At 40.2% G+C, this 17,644-nt stretch overlaps 1 protein-coding gene across 3 annotated transcripts in view; it reads right to left on the reverse strand.

Annotated features, from left to right (window-relative positions):
- The window catches only part of ARMC8 (armadillo repeat containing 8), a 117,700-nt gene extending 101,516 nt beyond the window's left edge, over nucleotides 1-16,184 (reverse strand). For 2 of the 3 annotated variants that reach the window (XM_046002007.1, XM_046002006.1), the window contains exon 1: nucleotides 15,167-16,184. Coding sequence is in view for 2 of the 3 variants with exons in the window: in XM_046002006.1 (XP_045857962.1) it covers nucleotides 15,167-15,211 (45 nt within the window). In the remaining variant the exon portion in view is untranslated. The remainder of the gene's footprint in view (nucleotides 1-15,166) is intronic. The other variant, XM_046002010.1, reaches the window with a different exon arrangement.
- Between the last annotated feature and the right edge of the window lie 1,460 nt (nucleotides 16,185-17,644).

Below are 17,644 nucleotides of genomic sequence, written 5' to 3' on the forward strand. Positions count from 1 at the left end.
CACCAAAGAAATACAGACAATTATAAGAACATACTATGAGCAACTCTACGCCAACAAATTGGACAATCTGGAAGAAATGGATGCATTCCTAGAGACATATAAACTACCACAACTGAACCAGGAAGAAATAGAAAACCTGAACAGGCCCATAACCAGTAAGGAGATTGAAACAGTCATCAAAAATCTCCAAACAAACAAAAGCCCTGGGCCAGACGGCTTCCCAGGGGAATTCTACCAAACATTTAAAGAAGAACTCATTCCTATTCTCCTGAAACTGTTCCAAAAAATAGAAATGGAAGGAAAACTTCCAAACTCATTTTATGAGGCCAGCATCACCTTGATCCCAAAACCAGACAAGGATCCCACCAAAAAAGAGAACTACAGACCAATATCCTTGATGAACACAGATGCAAAAATTCTCGCCAAAATACTAGCCAATAGGATTCAACAGTACATTAAAAGGATTATTCACCACGATCAAGTGGGATTTATTCCAGGGCTGCAGGGTTGGTTCAACATCCGCAAATCAATCAATATGATAGAACACATTAATAAAAGAAAGAACAAGAACCATATGATACTCTCAATAGATGCTGAAAAAGCATTTGACAAAGTACAGCATCCCTTCCTGATCAAAACTCTTCAAAGTGTAGGGATAGAGGGCACATACCTCAATATTATCAAAGCCATCTATGAAAAACCCACCGCAAATATCATTCTCAATGGAGAAAAACTGAAAGCTTTTCCGTTAAGGTCAGGAACACGGCAGGGATGTCCATTATCACCACTGCTATTCAACATAGTATTAGAAGTCCTAGCCTCAGCAATCAGACAACAAAAAGAAATTAAAGGCATCCAAATTGGTAAAGAAGAAGTCAAACTATCACTCTTCGCAGATGATATGATACTATATGTAGAAAACCCAAAAGACTCCACTCCAAAACTGCTAGAACTTGTACAGGAATTCAGTAAAGTGTCAGGATATAAAATCAATGCACAGAAATCAGTTGCATTTCTGTACACCAACAACAAGACTGAAGAAAGAGAAATTAAGGAGTCAATCCCATTTACAATTGTACCCAAAACTCTAAGATACCTAGGAATAAACCTAACCAAAGAGACTAAGAATCTATACACAGAAAATTATAAAGTACTCATGAAAGAAATTGAGGAAGACACAAAAAAATGGAAAAATGTTCCATGCTCCTGGATTGGAAGAATAAATACTGTGAAAATGTCTATGCTACCTAAAGCAATCTACACATTTAATGCAATCCCTATCAAAATACCATCCATTTTTTTCAAAGAAATGGAACAAATAATCCTCAAATTTATATGGAACCAGAAAAGACCTCGAATAGCCAAAGGAATATTGAAGAACAAAGCCAAAGTTGGTGGCATCACAATTCCGGACTTCAAGCTCTATTACAAAGCTGTCATCATCAAGACAGCATGGTACTGGCACAAAAACAGACACATAGATCAGTGGAACAGAATAGAGAGCCCAGAAATCGACCCTCAACTCTATGGTCAACTAATCTTCGACAAAGCAGGAAAGAATGTCCAATGGAAAAAAGACAGCCTCTTCAATAAATGGTGCTGGGAAAATTGGACAGCCACATGCAGAAAAATGAAATTGGACCACTTCCTTACACCACACACGAAAATAGACTCCAAATGGATGAAGGACCTCAATGTGAGAAAGGAATCCATCCAAATCCTTGAGGAGAATGCAGGCAGCAACCTCTTCGACCTCAGCCGTAGCAACATCTTCCTAGGAACAACGGCAAAGGCAAGGGAAGCAAGGGCAAAAATGAACTATTGGGATTTCATCAAGATCAAAAGCTTTTGCACAGCAAAGGAAACAGTTAACAAAACCAAAGACAACTGACAGAATGGGAGAAGATATTTGCAAACGACATATCAGATAAAGGGCTAGTATCCAAAATCTATAAGGAACTTAGCAAACTCAACACCCAAAGAACAAACAATCCAATCAAGAAATGGGCAGAGGACATGAACAGACATTTCTGCCAAGAAGACATCCAGATGGCCAACAGACACATGAAAAAGTGCTCCACGTCACTCGGCATCAGGGAAATACAAATCAAAACCACAATGAGATATCACCTCACACCAGTCAGAATGGCTAAAATTAACAAGTCAGGAAATGACAGATGCTGGAGAGGATGTGGAGAAAGGGGAACCCTCCTCCACTGTTGGTGGGAATGCAAGCTGGTGCAACCACTCTGGAAAACAACATGGAGGTTCCTCAAAATGTTGAAAATAGAACTACCCTATGACCCAGCAATTGCACTACTGGGTATTTACCCTAAAGATACAAACATAGTGATCCGAAGGGGCACGTGTACCCGAATGTTTATAGCAGCAATGTCTACAATAGCCAGACTATGGAAAGAACCTAGATGTCCATCAACAGATGAATGGATAAAGAAGATGTGGTATATATACACAATGGAATACATGCAGCCATCAAAAGAAATGAAATCTTGCCATTTGCGACGACGTGGATGGAACTAGAGCGTATCATGCTTAGTGAAATAAGTCAATCGGAGAAAGACAACTATCATATGATCTCCCTGATATGAGGACATGGAGAAGCAACATGGGGGGTTAGGGGGATAGGAGAAGAATAAATGAAACAAGATGGGATTGGGAGGGAGACAAACCATAAATGACTCTTAATCTCACAAAACAAACTGGGGGTTCCTGGGGGGAGGTGGGATTGGGAGAGGGGGAGCGGGCTATGGACATTGGGGAGGGGAGGCGAACCATAAGAGACTATGGACTCTGAAAAACAACCTGAGGGTTTTGTAGGATCAGGGGTGGGAGGTTGGGGCAACCTGAGGGTTTTGAAGGGTCAAGGGTGGGAGGTTGGGGGAGCAGGTGGTGGGTAATGGGGAGGGCACGTTTTGCATGGAGCACTGGGTGTTGTGCAAAAAGAATGAATACTGTTACGCTGAAAAAATAAATAAAATGGAAAAAATAAAAATAAAAAATTAAAAAAAAATTAAGAGCTATAAAAGTGTGCAACTGCAGTTTTAAAACTTGAAGTAAGGGGCGCCTGGGTGGCTCAGTGGGTTAAGCCTCTGCCTTCAGCTCAGGTCATGATCTCAGGGTCCTGGGATCGAGTCCCGCATCGGGCCCTCTGCTCGGCCAGGGAGCCTGCTTCCCCCTCTCCCTCTCTCTCTGCCTACTTGTGATCTCTGTTTGTCAAATAAATAAATAAAGTCTTTTAAAAAAACTGTTTATAAAACTTGAAGTAAAACAATGAGTTTATTAGAAAATGAAGAATAACAATAAGTGTTAATAAGAAAATATCAAACTATTTCATTTGGCAATGAAATCTTGCCACATGTACATTTCATTAAATATAATGTTCTTTATTTCTAACATACTCAAGAATTGTGTAGTAGAAAGAACAAAGGATCTGCTATTTGAAGACGTGGGTTTGAGTCCTCATTCTAGTACTTACCAGCTTTGTGTCTTAGGACAAAAATAAAAATTTGAGACTGCGTCTTACAATTATAAAATGGTGATGTTACCACATAGAGCGTGAAACAAACAGGAGAACATACAAATAGGAGAAAATTCCATGTAAAAGTACCATCCAAATACCGATTTCAGGGAAATTCTATTTTTGTACAAAAAAGAAAATTGTTTTAACAACTGCACTAATGATTCCCTTGGTTTTTTATTTTCATGGTTAAAGCCTAATTATTCAGATACTTTTTTTTCAAAGATACTTTTTCTTACCTGATACCTTTTTTGCAGAGCAAGTTAAGTACTTAGCAAGAAATAAATATGTATCTCAATGCTGAACTTAAAAAATCTAAACTTTGATTACAGATCTTTAAAAACCACTAAGAATGTATAAATGCAATAATATGTGCATTTTTATCATTTCCATAACTGTAGATGTCACCAAGGACATAAAATCAGTTAAGAATACCTATTATAGTTTAAGAAGTAATCAATGTATAGTGTTCTCTCATACAAACAACTCAGAACAAAAGGGAGATAGTTTTTTATAATACCTGACACTTGTTTAGTATGTTACCGTTTACAAAATATTTTCCTACCTATTTTCTCACTTATATCATATGATTTTTAGAAATAAAAATGTCGGGGCGCCTGGGTGGCTCAGTGGGTTAAATCCTCTGCCTTCGGCTCAGGTCATAATCCCAGGGTCCTGGGATAGAGCCCTGCATCGGGCCCTCTGCTCCGCAGGGAGCATGCCCCCCCCCAACCGCCTGCTTGTGATCTGTCAAATAAATAAATAAAATCTTTTAAAAATAAAGTTAAATTAAATTAACTGCTAGACAATTCTTTCTTAACTTTGAGGGCAAAAAAAAAAAAAAAATCTGTCCATCTCGGACAGTACACAAAAATAAAATCATCAATAAAGACTGACTTTTTCCTTGCAGGTAACTATCATGCCCTTCCTATTTTTCCAATATTCCCACTTGCCTCCAAACGGAAGCGAAATGAGAAGAAAATTCCCATGCACTATTCAAAACCCAAGATCTTGGTGTTCTGTTGTTTTTCTTTTACTTTTTGAATTCTGGTAAACTTCTGGCCTCATTAGAACTCAAATCAGATTCTCGGGGTACCTGGGTGGCTCAGATGGTTAAGCATCTGCCTTTGGCTCAGGTCATGATCCCACAGTCTTGGTATCAAGCCCCACATCAGGCTCCCCATTCAGTGGGGAGTCTGCTTCTCCCTTTCCCTCTGCCCCTCCACTGCTCATGCCTCTCTGTCTCTCTCAAATGAATAAATAAAATCTTTAAAAAAAAAATCAGATTCTCATTCAAATTCTTTCAAACCTGTCACATTGGATTTTTGCAACTATTTTTATCCTTTATTTTTTCTATCATGGGATTCGTACCTTAGTGTTTCTAGAGGTTTACAGCATCCTCTCTCTCCATATTAAGCAAAGCCCTATTTTTTTGCAGCCTCTAGCAACTTTGGAAGGCTTATAAAATAGCACTTCAGTTTGGGTGGATTCTATCTGTACAGAATGTAACATAATTATGACAGCTGAGACTCCCAGAATATAATCAGGCTTAAATTTCATAAATACAATCATGAAAATACTTAAATACATAATTTTTAACATAAACTACCTGGGTAAGAGGTAACCCTGAACTCTCAATAAATAAGACTCAAAATCGGAATTTACATGTTAAGAAAACACTTTAAAATGGTAAATCAGTGCTCAGAGTTTGAAAATAAAATTCTAAAATGTAAGGCTGTGCACACAGGTTTTTTTTATTCAGGTGTTTGGATACATGGCTCTGACACTTTATATAGTAGCACATACAGTGAGCAAGTCTGCCTCTCTAGTTCTCAGTTTTCCCCCAATTAAAAAAAAATGATAAGAATGAACTAAAGATTATTTGCAGATTTCTTCCAAAGACTCCATAATTTATACTCACACAAAGAGGGACTTCTTTCATAATTTAAAACCATAGCAGTTAGATTAAATGAGATAGAAGTGTTGTAGCCTTTACTTTTTCTGTACTGAGTTTTTAATATAATAAAATATTAGAGACCTTTTATAATATCAACAATTGCGAGAAACATGTTTTGGTGGTCACAAGAACTGGAAGCAATTTAGCATTCATGCTCCTTTCTAATCAGGTACTGCAATGTTTATCCTTTTAAAGTATGGTCAAATCATAAGGAGTTGTTTGGGTCTGGATGATCTATAAGGTTCCTTCTCACTATTAGATTCTATTCACTGGGATACCTGGGTGGCCCAGTCAGTTAAACAGCTGCCTTTGGCTCAGGTCATGATCCCAGGGTCCTGGGGGTCCTGGGATGGAATCCCGGCATCAAGCTCCTTGCTAAGCAGGGAGCCTGCTTCTCTCTCTGCCTCTGCCTGTCACTATGCCTACTTGTGCTCACTCCCTGACAAATAAATAAATAAAATCTTTAAAAATAACTAAATAAGTTCTATTCACTTACTCCTCAATGTAGATGGGAATGTCTAAAAACTGAGGGCTAACAAGAGATCCTTCCAGATAAAGAAAAGGAACTAAGTAAGGATCAACATACAAAGCAGCACAAATGTATAAGTCCAAGGAGGCAAAAACCATCTCTGGGACATAGGACTAACAGGCTGTGAGGAGTTTTACGAAGACTGAGATATTCTCTGGGTTGGCTGGTTCATTCAAATGCCTCCCAAGATGATAAGCTAGCCCAGGAAATCCATTAGGATGTATTCAAATGCTTAATACTGAATCTTGACAAAACACAGTGAGGCTATTCATACATGGGTGGGCCACAAGAATAATTTATTATTCAAGACTGAAATGATATAATGACTTAGAGATCCTGGGTACCATCTTTCATGGTACACTCTGTAAATGGAAGCGTCCAGATAGGCTAGCTGTCTACTGATTTTTTTTTTTTAAAGATTTTATTTATTTATTTGACAGAGAGAAATCACAAGTAGACAGAGAGAGAGAGGGAGGGAAGCAGGCTCCCCGCTGAGCAGAGAGCCCGATGCGGGACTCGATCCCAGGACCCCGAGATCATGACCTGAGCCGAAGGCAGCAGCTTAACCCACTGAGCCACCCAGGCGCCCCTGATTTTTTTTTTTTTAGAGGGTTTATTTGCTTCAGGTTCTTGTGAACGGTGAACACCATTGCCTCGGAGCTATCCATGGTGCTTGACTCAGACTCAGCCCACCACTTCCAACAATTGATGCATTAGCTTTCCTACTATAGTACCACTAAGGCTCTGTCTGACCCATCATCCACACTGTGGCCTAGACAATCATGCCAGTATTATGGGTCATTTATAATCTGTCTACTCCACTTGGCCTGTGCCCAGACACCCCCCAGGTGTCCTATTGTGGGTCTCCAGCTAACCTACCCTTTCCCCCCAGACCTGCTACACCATCTGCTACACAAAACCCTTTCTGTAGAGACAGCACACCTCATAGAAGATCACCGCATACTCTGGGCAAAGATTATGCTTCTTCAGAGCCAAGTCCCCACATGATACCTTATATGAGTTTTAAAACCTTATTATTGTTACAATTTTTACCACTCAAAAACAAATGTAAATGACTTCTAAATTTTGCTATGTTTTTGTGACTGACTCTGGCATCAGTAAAAAATAGGAATTATTAACTCAAGACTGATGTGTAGGTTCCAGGGAATCGTGAACCAACTGAAATTATGTGATTTTTTTAGGCAGGTGCAAGTTTTCCTGGGGAAGAGGATGTTGAGACTCTTATCCTTAGAAGGTTAGAACTGCTGATTAATATGGTGATAATAACTCCCAAATAATGATCACCCCATTTAAGCACCAGATCTTTATGTTTGTAGTATAATAAATATATGTGGTCTTTGTCCCAGCTCCTGGCACAAAGCTATTAAAACCCTTGGGATTTCCTAAGTGATAGGAGTGTCTTTGGTTATTCATAAGAATCCCCCTTGGAGCACACCTGAGTTTATGCTATGAACAGTTAGGCTCAGGATGAGACTGGTAACCAGAAAGACCATGTGACTAGAGGGTTGGAACTTCCAGTCCTATGCAGCAATTTCTAAGAGGGGAAAAATGGGGAAGGGGATATTAAAGCTCAATAAAATCTGATGAACTTCTGGGCTGGTGAACACATCCATGTGCTAGGAGGGTAGCATACCCCAATTCCAACAAAAAAGAAGTTTCTGCATTTCGGACACTTCTGGATTTTGCCCTATGTACCTCATCATCTGGCTGTTCATCTGTATCCCTTATAATAAACTGGCGAACATAAGTAAGGATTTTCCTGAGCTTTGTGAACCATTCTAACAAATTATCGAAACCAAGGAGGGTGTTATGAGAACCTCTAATTTATAGCTGATTAGTCAGAGGCACAGAACAACAACCTGGACTTGCAACTAGTGCCTGAAGGGCAGTCTTGTAGGACTGATCCCTTTACCTATGGGATCTGACTCTATCTTCAGGTAGACGTGTCAGAATTTAGTTAAATTGTACAACACCCACATGGGGTCCACAGAGAACTAGAGAAATGCTTGGTGGTATGAAAAACACTCCAGAATATCCAACTGCCTATTTGACACCTCTAAAGGGATGTCCATAACACACAGCAAACTCAGCATGTCTAAAATGAAACTTATTTTTCCTCCTTACTTCCCTAACATGTTCCTCTCCTAAACCTCAGTAGATAATACCACCTACTTGTAAAGGTAAAAATCCTGTCAGTCATATTTGATTATGATCATGACTCTTTTCCTTATTCGATCAGTGACCACCTATAACTTTCTGAAAGCCTAATAAATTCTTAAAACACTTAAAAAAAAACCCCACACATTTTATTTATTTATTTGAGAGAAAGGCAGTGAAAGAAAGCATGAGCAGGGAGGAGAGAGAGAAGCAGGTTCCCTGTGGGCAGGGAGCCCAATGTGGGGCTTGATCCCAAGACCACAAGATCATGACGTCAACCGAAGGCAGCTGCCTAACAAACTGAGCCACCCAGGAGCCCTTAAAACACTCCCGAAGAGAAAGAATCTCGCAATCTATAATAATTTTGCAGGTCCTAAAGACCACCAAATACTAATAGATCCTGTAAGCCAGAAACTCTTCCCACTGGACCACAACTTTTCATTTTCATGAGGCAAGCATAAAACTCTCTTATCATTCCCCCTCTTCCAATAACTGTACTATGAACATACTGGAGAATGTAACTAACTCATTATTCTTCTGATTTTATAGAAAAAGGCCAGTTTTCCCTTATCAAAGTGACAAGTAGGGGGCTGTTTCTGCAAAATGGCTCTTATTTGGAATACCTTTCATTCTTATCTAAATAGTCCCAAGGATCACAGCACCACTGTTCAGAGAAGGCAGTTGTTCTCTAGTCTCCAGAAGGTAACAGGAATTGTTCTTTGTCAATCACTCCATATCTTTACTCAGAAGCCAACATGACAGATGGCACTGCAAAGCAATTGCCAAATCAAAAATGAAAAAGATACAAGTCAACACCACTGAATTTCCTGGCTCCTGGCACTATTTTGAAAGTCTTAAAGAGAATAGAAGACAGGAGATAGATGTCCAAGTGAAACAGAAAGACCCTATGCTGTTTCTAACTCTTGGTAAAGCTAAAAACAAACAAACAAACAAACAAAAACACTTTTTTTTTTTAAGATTTTATTTATTTGAGAGAGAGCGAGAGCACGAGTAGGGGGCGGGGAGAGGGAGAAACATTCCCCACTGAGCAGGGTGCCAGATGTGGGGTCCAATCCCAGGACCCTGGGATGGTGACCTGAGCTGAAGGCAGACACTTGACCAACTGAGCCACTCAGGTACCCCAAGCTTAAAAAACTTGTTGAGGACTCAGAGTCTGAATTCAGGTGGCAATCTTCCCTTAAAGTGACAACACAATGCCTGGACAAATACAATGAGCATTTCCCATTCCTCATACACTGCAAGTAAAGATTTGGAAGTTCATACTGTTAAATCCCTATTAGGAATACCTCCTAAGATAACTGAGGTTCCTGGTGCTTGTGGAATGAATTAATGGCAAACTTTAAAATGTACTGACCAAATTTTATTTTGCATTTATTACTAAAAACCAAGAGAGGTCAAATTCATGCTTATAGTATAGCTGGCCTTAGCATCACATAAAAATTTTTCCTATTGTCAGATGTCCATTAAGAGAGCAAATCAATATGCAGCTTAAGGCCAACAAATGCTTATAATTATCAAGAACAGAACAAAATCAAGGAATACTCAGACTTGGAATACCCTGTACAGTTCTACTAGCTGCTTGTCAAAAAGACATGACGGCACTAGGTAACACTGCAAAGGAGACAATTAAAATTAATAGATGCCTTAGTTGTCTATACCAGCCTACAATGTTATTCAATAAAATTTTATTACCTTGCCTCTCTCAAATCATTAGAAGTGACCAAAGTAAAATGTAATCATCCTCTTAAGAGTCTTCACACAGATAAATTTTCATTTTTGTTAAGTCCAATTATTAATTTTTAATTAAAAAAAAGTTTTTAAATACATCATGGTTTTGGTATTATGTCTAAGACTTCTTCATCAAGTCCAAGATTCTGCAGATTTTCTGTTGTTTATTCTTAAAGTTTCATTTTATATTTTATAATTAAGTCTATGATCCATTTTGAATTAATTTTCACATAAGGTGTGAAGTTGAGATCAAAGTCATTTTTTTAAAGATTTTATTTATTTGAGGGGCACCTGGGTGGCTCAGTGGGTTAAAGCCTCTGCCTTCAGCTCAGATCATGATCCCAAGGTCCTGGGATGGAGACCCGCATCGGGCTCTCTGCTCAGCAGGGAGCCTGCTTCCCTTCCTCTCTCACTGCCTGCCTCTCTGCCTACTTGTGATCTCTGTCTGTCAAATAAATAAAATATTAAAAACAAACAAAAAAAAGATTTTATTTATTTGAGAGAGAGTGTGTGTGTGCATGAGGGGGGAGGATGAGAGGGAGAAGCAGAATCCCTGCTGAGCAGGGAGCCCTATGTAGAACTTGATCCCCCAACTCCAGGATCATGACCTGAGCCGAAGGCAGTCACTTAACCAACTGAGCTACCAAGGGGCTCTCAAAGTTCATTTTTTAACCTATGGTTAAAAGGATGAAAAGATAAGCTACAGATTTGGGAGAAAATATTTGCAAAGCACTTATCTGACAAAGGACTCATATCTAGAATCTATTATAAAGAGCTTTCAAAACTCAACAGTCAAAAAACAAACAGCCCTATTAGGAAGTGGGCAAAAGGATATGAAGAAATACTTCACTAAAATATTTCTTTATATCCAATAAAATATGGATGGCAAGTAATGAAAATATTTTTGACACTACTTATCATTAAAGAAATGCAAATTAAGACCATGATGAGTTATCACTACACATCTATTTAGAACAGCTAAAATAAAAAATAATGACTGTATCAAATGCTAGTGAGGGTACAGAGAAATTGGATCTCTCATACATTACTGATGGAAATGTAAAATGGTACATCCACTCCAGAAAAGTGTCAGTGTCTTTAAGAACTAAACATACGTTTACCACACAACCTAGCAATTAACACTCCGGGGCATTAATCTCAGAGATATGAAAAGTTACCTCCACACAAAAACCTGCACCTGAATATTCACTGCAGGGTAAAACAGCCCCAAAACTGGAAATAACCAAAATGTCTCATAAGTTTATAGCTAAAATGTGACATCCATACCACGGAATACTACTTAGCAGTAAAAAAGAACAAACTATTGATACACACAACTTGGATGGATCCCAAGGGCACTACGTTGAATGACAAAACCAATCTCAAAAGGTCACATACTGTATTTTTGTAACATTATAAAACATGACAAATTTTCAGAGATGGAATTAGTGGTCACCAGGGGTTAGAGGCTGGGGTAGGTAGGTTTGACTATAAAGAGGTAGCATAAGGGAGATTTTTTGGTGATGGACTAATTCTGTACCTGTATCTTGACTGTGGTGATGGCTACACCACACTCATGATAAAATGATACAGAACTATACATATACCATATCATTATACTTCCTGGTTTTAATATTGTACTATAGTTACATAAAATGTAACCAACAGGGGGAAACCAGGTGATGTGTACACAGGGATCTTTCTGTATTATCTTGCAACCTCCCATGAATCTATAATTACTTCAGAATAAAAAGTTTTAAACAATCCAATCAATGTAAAAATCATTCAAGAGTTTGGGAAACATGAGAGAATTTATACATTTGTTGAAAAGGGTAATAAAACCAAACTGCAAACCAAAGATGGATAGGGATGATCATGGTGCAGTCTAGAAAGATAGCTGGAGAGTTTGTTCAACTCCCCAAAATAAATAGTTAAACCAAACATTTACTGAATATCTAGTAAATGCAAGACATAGTGCTATAAATAGCAGTGCGGTTAAGAAAAAGTCAAGTACTTACCTCGGAATTAATTTACTAAGAAGCTGAACGATTATTAAAGGTCTCAGGGCCTCTGCAAAAGCAGTTTCCTTTGCCTGGAACACACTTCTGTTTTTCTAGTTAGTTTTTAACCATCCTTGAACTCTCTCAGTTCATTATCACTTTTTTTTTTTTTTTTTTTTTTTTTGACAAAGAGCGATCACAAGTAGAGAGGCAGGCAGAGAGAGAGAGAGAGGGAAGCAGGCTCCCTGCTGAGCAGGAGCCCGATGCGGGACTCGATCCCAGGACCCCGAGATCATGACCTGAGCCGAAGGCAGCGGCCCAACCCACTGAGCCACCCAAGCACCCTCATTATCACTTCTTCACAGAAATCCTCCCTAGCTCCCCTCATTGCCCTCTACATTAAATTAGTTCCCCTACTACGTGCTCACATAGCATCCTATATTTTTCATTCATAACACTAATCACTGTTCACAACCAAAGAACTGTGTAATGGTTTGCTATCTATTTTCTCCATTAGGCTAAAATTTCCAAAGGGCAAAGAGAGGTCTATGCAGCTCACCACGGTATGCCCAAACCCAATGTCATACCTGGCAAATGACCAAGAAGTTCAAAATATATTAGATGAATGAATCCATACAAAGCTATAATTCAGATGTACAAATGAGCAGGCAGACAGTAAGAGTTACTGGGTTTGGAAGAACCTAAGATCACTTCACTTTGAGAAAGCCAGTTTATATGGAATAGAAGGTTCATGCAGAGGATAAAGAATCTTATATCCAAAGTTGAACATGATTATCAACCTTCTGACAACAGGAACCCACTAAAGAACTGAAATAGGAAAGTAGCGTGTCCAATGTTTTCTATAGGAAAATTATTAAGGAGAATAGACCCAAACTGAGAGGGTAAGACATAAGAAGGGGTAAAAATAATTCCGATGACACTGTGGTAATGCAGGCACAAAATGATTTGAGAGGCTGGCCATGGGAACAGCCACATGTGTGAAATACTAAGAACCAATAGAACTTAAGGACTGATTAAATACAGGGGCATGAAAGGGGGAAGGACCAAAGATGGTCCAAGAGGTTTAACAGTGAGTAATCAATAAAAACCAGGACCATTAACAGAAATGGAAAGTCATAGTTAAGTCCTCTTAGGAGAACGGAATGTGCTTTGTTACAAGTCTCACGTAACATCCACGCAATTAAAGATATGAGATACGCGGGGGAAAAAAGTCAAAGTTGGCAATGTAATATGTGAGTTGGTCACAATTAAGGTTTAAGACTGAATGAGATTTCTCACAGGGAAAAAGGTATAAAGGGCCTTGAATGAAACCTTTAAAGCCATACGACTTGCCCCTTGCCTGAATGATGCTTATCATGCGGTGGACTCATTCAGACTGTGAGATCCTGAGGGCACATCTTATCTCATCCTCACATTCCCTGAAAGTAAACATTAAACAGTGTTGTACGTAAGTGGTGCACGGTAAGTAGCCTATTAAAGGAATCAATTATTTTCAAGGTAATTTCTGATTAAAAATTTCCTGTTCTACCTGCACTCTGTATTTCAAAAGGCAGTGCCATAGCAGTGTCTGGTTTCCTAAAGCTCTATAATTGATGAATTGACAGACAAGACTTTGGGACTGTGAAAAATACCTAAGCCCCCAATGAGATTAGAACTAAAGCAAATCCCCACTAGAAGCTTCTGCATAAAATTAAACAGGAAACATTATTTACTAAGGGAGTGAAACAAATGAAAATTTTCAATTGTAAGCCTGATACGAATTGACAACGTACAAAAAAAGAAGCATCAGGTGAAATGAAGGATAAACAAGATAATTAAAGGGACTTGAGGACAGTTGAGAGGCATACTTTAAAAAAAAACATAGTGAGGGAAAAGTCATTTACCTGCTTGCCCACAAAATATTAGAAGCAGAATAAAAGGCTAATCGGATTCAATACTTAGATGAACACTGTTTCCCCAAGCTGTATAAAATAAGGAAAAGGACTGCTAAAATCGATCAGGAGACAAATTGGATGACAGCCCCCATCCCCTTAAATTAAATGATCTAGGCTACAGTATTCCAGTGTTCTAACCCTGAATCATAGCAAACGTCCTAAGTACGTCCAGATAGGTGAGTGTTTCTGAGACAGAAGTCCAGGAAGAGAAAAGAAACCGGCTGGAATCACAGATTTTAGGAACCTGACAAGTCAAGTAAACTGTAATCCAGCCACCCTCTCAGTATCGGGCAGTTTTCACAAGTCTAAAAAATGGCCAATTAGTCTTTGCCTATTTCCAGTAGCAGCAAATGGACCATTGGTGAAGTGACTATTCTCTGGCTGGACAGCTCTAAACTGCTGTAAAACCCTTTGGAGTTATCCCTCAGTAACTTTCACTCTGGGACGGGTTCTTAAGAGCTACACAGTGTAAAGTAAAAGTTGTATTTTGGATTTTTATTTTAACTTAAAAAACAAACAAACAAACAACTAGGTGTTACTTCCTGGCAGGTCAATACATTCCCTCTTTCAATAATAGGAAAACTGATTTTTCCCCCAGCGCTTGACTCCCCTTAAAGGAAAAAGTTATGCCAGGCACAGGTTCCTTTAGACTCCGAGCACCAACTTCCAAAGCAGAGCGGAGAAAAGGGGCTTAAATAACGACATACACGAAGATAGGCTGCAGCTGACATGAAATCTCCGTTGCCCAGAAGCAAGCAGTTCTAGCCCGTGCCGGGACGCGACAGAAGCACAGACCTGCCCTGACTCTCTCAGGCTGTGGGGGCCCAAAGTGCCTGCACCTCTCCCAACCACAGCCGCGGGGCGCTGAATGGGCGCCCTTTCCCAGGTCAGTGGCAAGCCCGGCACCTCACAGGACAGAGCGCTCGGCCCGGAGAAGCAGCAACGCTGAGAGGAAGGTTCAGTGAAGCACCTGGCAAAGCCCAAGCCGAGCCACCGGGCCAGCTGCCCGTACGCCCAACCACCCTGTCCGCCAGAGGCCCCCCGAGAAACGGTACCGGTGGGAGCTCCTGGAGTTGGGAGACGTTTCTGGCTCGGTCGGGGTCCCGTCTATTCCTCCTGCCCACCCTCTCTCTCCATGGCCCAAAGCTGAGCCGGAAGCCACCCCAAGGGGTGTTGTCCAGGAGGCACTCCGCGTTTGGGGTGAATGCTGCCGGGCGGCCCGAGCTCTCGAGCCGGCGGGCAGCTGCGGCGGTCACTCACCGAGAGGACGCTCATGCGGATTGGGGTCTCCAACAGGCACGCCATCTTGAGCCTTCCCACCGGGCTACGGCCGGTGCCGGCGCGGGGGCCGGCACTTTCGACAAGGAACTATTGGGCCAACGAAAGGCACCGTCTGCAGAAAGTCAGGCAAGTAGACGAGAACACAACACGCTCTAGGCACAGGTGAAGCACGGCCAGACCCCGCAGAAAGGGAGAGGAAAGGAAAACCGCGCCAAGGGCCTCCTCACGAATCGTCCTCTCAGAAACGGCAGCTACTCTCGGCCTGGGTTAGAGGTGGGAGCGGGCAGCAGTTTCCGCATGCGCAAAGAAGATCTGCGAGCCCCACCTGCCACTCGCGGTGGGCGGAGCCACAGGGGCGGGGACTCGCTCTGGCGCCGCGAACTTCACCGGTTGATTCGTTACAGTGCTGGAGCTCACGTATTCATATTATGAAAAGCTCGTATGTGGGGTCCCATACGTAATTTGAAGTTCACATTCGTATTCATTATCTCACTCCTTTGCACCGGACTCCTAACGTTATTATTATCGCCCTTTTACAGACGGAGGGACTGTGGTCTCAGAATCAGGTCTTCAGCATAATCTGCCATACCCATTTATTCTGGTGTAGTGCTAAGAATAGATACGCTAGAACCAGAACGTCTGCACTTAATCTTTACTACTTTACTTATTAGCTGCATTACCTCCAGCAAATTACTTAACCTGCGTATGCTTCAGCTTCTCTTCTATAAAATAAGGGTTATGAGAACGGAGAACTAAGGCTCTTTCTATTTCTGTGAAATAAGGGTTATGAGAACGGAGAACTAAAGCTCTATTTCTATGAAATAAGGGTTATGAGAACGGAGAACTAAAGCTCTCTGCCTGGAATGTAAAAGGCGTTATATATGTGTATTTCCCCAGCCTATCAGTCAAACAGAAAAAAGGTGGGGGGCAAATATCTGAAGAATTAACACTTAAAGTGCTCTGGTAACTGAAGCCTAATAAAAACATGCTTCCAGTTATATTTCCTGATTGATTAATCCAGCTTTCCCACTCCATGTGTATGTGTGTGTGTTTGTGTACAAAACTGCCCTGGACTTGGCTGGACAGGTGTCACCTGCCTGCTGCCTATAACCAGTAAGTTTTCATAGAATGGTTGCAATGAGTACATTATTTGTCTTTTTTTTTTCTTCCATTTTATAGCCACTCCTTAATTCAAGCTGTTACTACCTCTCCTGTGGACTAGAGTAATAGCCTTCCAACTGATCTTGTAGACTCTAGCCTTTTCACTTTTCTCCTCACTGCTTACCTATCATCTTCCTGTTTCGGTATCCCCCTTTTAGAAAGTTCCCCTTAAGCCACTTTGCTTTTAGAAAAGCCCTACATTAGAACCTGTTTTTGCTAACCAAAGAAATCCAAAGAGAATTTTTGCTTTTATGAAAAAAGTAGTAAATAAAATAGCAGTCAGAGTTTGTTTTGCAGTGAGTCTTGTTAAAAGCAGCTCTCAACCCCAGGCAGCAGGGGAGAGTGACATCCCCAAGCTCCTTCTCCAAGAACTACATTCAGCATCTCAGTATTAAGCCACCCATAGCTTGTCTGTGAACATCTGTGTCTTATCTCCATTTATTTTGTGTATCTCTTAGCAAGATATGTCCTAAAGTATCAGAAATGCCTAAGGTCTGGAAATGCTAAAAAATGTTTCCATATAAAGTAATGGTAATTGCTTCTTCACTTTATGCCATTTTGATTTAGAAAGTTTTAAAAGAGCTCTCTAATTTTGGATAATGGGGTAAAACTGTGTTTGGTTTCCAAATTTATTGTAACCTTAATCAACCTTGCTCATGGCTCTGTGTTCCAAACATCTGTTGAGTTTCTGGAAAGCAAGAATTTCATTTTCAGATTTTTCCTTCTGCAGTATTTCCCAAACTTCGATAATCTGCATACCACCCATGCAATCTTTGTCAGTCTGCACCCAGGTGTTATTATTCACTCAATATTTTTCTTTAAGGTTAATTTCAATTCATTAAATAGTTCTATCTTTATCCTAAACCACAATAGTCTGTAAAATCAAGTTTTTTGTGCTCCTTATTTTTATTCTAGTACATATTAATAACTACAAAAAAGTTTAAATGTCCATTCATCGCCTAGAATCATGTCATAACTGTATATCATAAGAGCAGAGCATAACCTTTGAACAGAGGATACAAAAGTATCACTTGAATTTTCAGCTGACATTTGTTTGATATAGAGTTGTGATAGCGATATTTATCCATGCTTCATCTATTAGTTCAAGCTATACACCTTCCAGGAAGCCCCTTCCCCAAGTATAAGTGAAGTGACTCCTTCAGCATGTTTTTATGCATCATGTTTTTGCCACTAACGCAGCATCTCCACAGGAATGAGCAGAGAGCCTGATCCAGGGGCTCCATCCTGGGATACCTGATCCGAAGGCAGCCGCTTAACCAACCGAGCCACCCATCA

This window comes from Meles meles, chromosome 4, assembly GCF_922984935.1.
Source record: "Meles meles chromosome 4, mMelMel3.1 paternal haplotype, whole genome shotgun sequence".
NCBI classification, from domain to species: domain Eukaryota; kingdom Metazoa; phylum Chordata; class Mammalia; order Carnivora; family Mustelidae; genus Meles; species Meles meles.